Source organism: Parasteatoda tepidariorum, chromosome X2, assembly GCF_043381705.1.
Source record: "Parasteatoda tepidariorum isolate YZ-2023 chromosome X2, CAS_Ptep_4.0, whole genome shotgun sequence".
Taxonomy (NCBI): domain Eukaryota; kingdom Metazoa; phylum Arthropoda; class Arachnida; order Araneae; family Theridiidae; genus Parasteatoda; species Parasteatoda tepidariorum.
In genome coordinates this window covers 3,429,716-3,433,388 of record NC_092215.1, presented here as the reverse complement: position 1 = coordinate 3,433,388, position 3,673 = coordinate 3,429,716, and the positions used below count along the sequence as shown (strand labels likewise).

At 32.2% G+C, this 3,673-nt stretch overlaps 1 protein-coding gene across 1 annotated transcript; it reads right to left on the bottom strand.

The window, feature by feature from the left end:
* Positions 1 to 829: 829 nt before the first annotated feature.
* LOC122268911 (uncharacterized) lies at positions 830 to 2,323 on the bottom strand. Its single transcript, XM_043039842.2, has 2 exons — positions 1,553 to 2,323; positions 830 to 1,288 (listed from the first exon to the last, which is right to left on the bottom strand). Exons 1-2 carry the CDS (start codon positions 1,589 to 1,591, stop codon positions 830 to 832), a joined length of 498 nt encoding a protein of 165 aa, XP_042895776.1. The 5' UTR covers positions 1,592 to 2,323.
* Positions 2,324 to 3,673: the final 1,350 nt, after the last annotated feature.

The window sequence follows — 3,673 nt, the reverse complement described above, 5'->3', positions numbered from 1 at the left end:
TTACAAAATTTTATATTTTTTAAGAAAATATTTATGTTTTTACAAAAAATTTTCGCTTTTAGGAAAATATTTTTACTTTTTGTTAAAAAATTGCTAGTTTTTTTAAAAATATTTCAAGCTTTTTAACAAAATTTTCTATTTTTTTTTTCGGAAAATATTTTTATTATTGTGGGAAATGTATTAATTTTCCAGTAGTAATGCCTAAATAAGTATAAAATAGTTTTCCTTATTGTATTACGGCAAGAATTTTTTTCTCCTATATTTAGAACCTGAAAAAAAAAGTATTAATCTGAAAAGGAAAATTCATGCCTGCTGAAAAAAAGAAATCTCTTTTCCTCTTGAAAACAAAAGTTCATAGTAATTTTTACAAAATTTAAAAATAACAGCAAAATATTTTAAAACTTAAGTTATTTTATTTGCGAAAATTATTTTCAGCAGCAGTTAATAAAGCATCTAATTTAATTTCTTTTAAAAAAGCTTCACACAAAAAGTCTGTAAGGGTTGTCTAAACAACATTCGTTCACTTAGTTCATTAGTAAAATCCAGAGCAATATTCTCCACGTGTAAGTCCAAACAAGATTCATTGAAATCGTGAACACTGCACACAACCTGGTCAAGAAAGTCAGCAGACCTGTCTACTGGCTTCAGACCTTTCTTCAGTCGAATATGTTGATGCAACACAATTTTCAGGCAATCTTTCATAACAGGGCCCGCTTCGTTGATGCCCTAATTCTTTGGCACCACTGGACACTGTTGATGGGTGGATTCTTGAAAAATGTTCAAAAAGTCCTCGAACCTGTATTTCAAATTAATATAGCCGAATGTCACATTATCTCGACACTTCTGTAGTTCTCTCCATTGTTTGAAACTGATTTCCGTCTCGTGCTTGTAGACGCGGCCACTTCTGGAGGTATAGAATGAACCAAGGCTGAGGTATAGAATGAACCAATTCGTCCACTAGTAGATTCTTTCCCTCGTCATTCATCAACACATAAAATTTTTCGCGGGGATTAGCTGGAGGGATCTCTTCCAAAGCCATGTTGATGTCTGCAATGCCGAAGATACATGTCGGTGGACCATGACAGAAGCAAGCATTATACTGTTCAGGCTGTAGAGTTATACCATATCCTGAAGGATTGTGTGAGTCTCCATATCTGTTAAATCTTCGTATATGAATGACTGATTTCTTGTTATACGTGCTGGCCAAAACGAATAAGTCCTCACCAATTGGATAGCAATACTCTGGAAAGTTTCCCTCCTGGAACAAACCTTTCCTCTTTGGTTCATTCTAATAAAATAAAAAGAAACATTTTTTGAGTCACCAAGAACAACAATAAAATAAGTAACAACTATTAACAGAATGTAATTATGCTTTAAACTTAACTTTATTACACCTTTCGATTCAATTAATATTAAAGAATTTTTAAAGTTAACTAAATTTTGTCACATGCTCTTCTTAAAAACGAATAAGTGCTAGAAGTTACAATAAAACAATTCTATTAACAATAAATTTAAAAGCATAGTAAATTACGAAGAAATCAATAGTACTTACTTCAGTTTCAACATGTTTTCTCTTTAAATATCCGTCCATAACGACCCGGTGAATCAAACAGTTTAAAAACTTAATCGAGACACAACAGAAGAACAAGTGAAATACTAATATAAGAGGGGGAGGAAATTTAGTCACTCTATCCTTCTAGTTGCCAAACCAAGAAAGTATAACTTTAACAGCCAATCAGAAAAATGTTAAGCTGTCACATGCTTAACTATTTACCAGCGCAAGTGAAAGGAACTGAATTCAACACACACGTCATAGACCAAGATCTAGCTTGTTATATCTTATCAGAATGGCTCGCTCTGTAATCAGTAGTTGTGCTATCACACAAAACACGTCAAATCTGAACACGTGTATGGTCAGTACCGTTGCCATCCAGAGAAAGTTATAATAACATTAAGAGGTGCAGAAATAAATATTTAATAACTGTCAAAGGTTAAGTGAAAAATATATCGATTAAACTGTAGGATGATATCGATATCAAATCCTTTTTTCATTTATACACGTGTTCAGAATACAAAAGTTTAACTTATTAACACGTATCTAACCAAGCATTCGTGGGTCAGTGGTTATGATATCCAACTACTGACCCACGAAGGCTTTTTGATTGGCGTGAGTTCAATCCTCAGCCTTAATTATATTTAATAAATAATAATAAAACAGATTTAAATATTAAAATAGATTTAAAGTTATTTTATTTCTAACATTCACACATAGATGGCACCACTAGAGTTAAAGCATGTGTATGATATTTATTATGTAATAAAAGATGACGACATTACTTCATAATATACAATTTCTCCCCCAAATAACAAAGTTTCTAAGTATTGCCATCCTAAACAAGTAAAATAATATTAATAAGTGTTGCCACCCTGAAAAAAGTAATAAATGAAAATAGCATCAAAAAACAAACTATATTAAGAACAGAAACCGAAACTAAAAATATTTTAGGCTTAAGAAAAAAAAGGAAATAAGCTCCCCATGACGTTACAGACGTTTCGATTTCAAGCGGGCAGAAATAAGCAACTTCTGGTTTATAAGTGGGCAGAAATAAACAACTTCCGGTCGGGCAGAAATAAGCACTCCTTGACTTTCCATGATGACGTCACTTCAGTCCCCTCTAGGGCGAGGCCTACTACTCATATATGACTTGCCCGTCTTGAAAAGGTTAAAGTACTCGGAGTGCAAAGGGTTAATTCTGAAAATACTTTATCAGTCTTATGAAAGGACAATTAAAAAAAAAGTGGCTTTTTTCGTGTATGTTAGATCGGCTTGAATATCGCGATGAAGAAAATAAAATTTATTAATGCATTTCAAAAGAGATTTTAACTACTATTTTAGAATAACTATTGTAGTGGTAAGCAACTATTTAGCTCACCTTTCGCCATCACAAAAAGCTCAATACAAAAGCTGGTTCACTTTAATATGTTTACACTATTTAACACTAGGTTTACTGACTTTTCATACATACCTATCTCTACGAACACGCGTCAATTTGACGCATGAACGGATACATATAAAAGCACTTACAGAGATGCCAACTTTGCCCCGGACAGCAAATATATATTTTAAAGTGGTAGTTTATGAATTGTGATTCTTGGTTTAATAAATTTAATTTAGTAGATTTTTATCCACCACTATTTCTAAATAATTTGTAGGTTTATATATTTCACCACTTTATATTTGCAAATTTTACTTAGTAGTTATTTACCGTTCCTTTAATTATTTTGGAGTGTCCGGAGCAGTTGGCATCTCTGTACTTAGAAAGCAATGTAATTAGATACTATAAGAAAAAAAGTGAAAATATGAGATATATATATTAAGGAAATATTCTAGTGTTTTATTTTTCAATACTCGAACTAAGCAACTGAAACCTTCAAAATCTGACACTCTGACATCAATTGACATTCTGTGTTTGTTCTTTCTAATATTGCTTATCGGCGACAGTTGTTTATCGCTTATTTCATTTGAGATAACTGTATCGGATAACGGATCAAAGTATTGTCGGTACATTCCTATTTATTATTGATGTGAAGTTTGCATGTGTACTCAAAATTTTGTCTAAATTACGATAGCGTCAAATTGACGCATATGCGTAGAGATAGCTATGCAACGAAG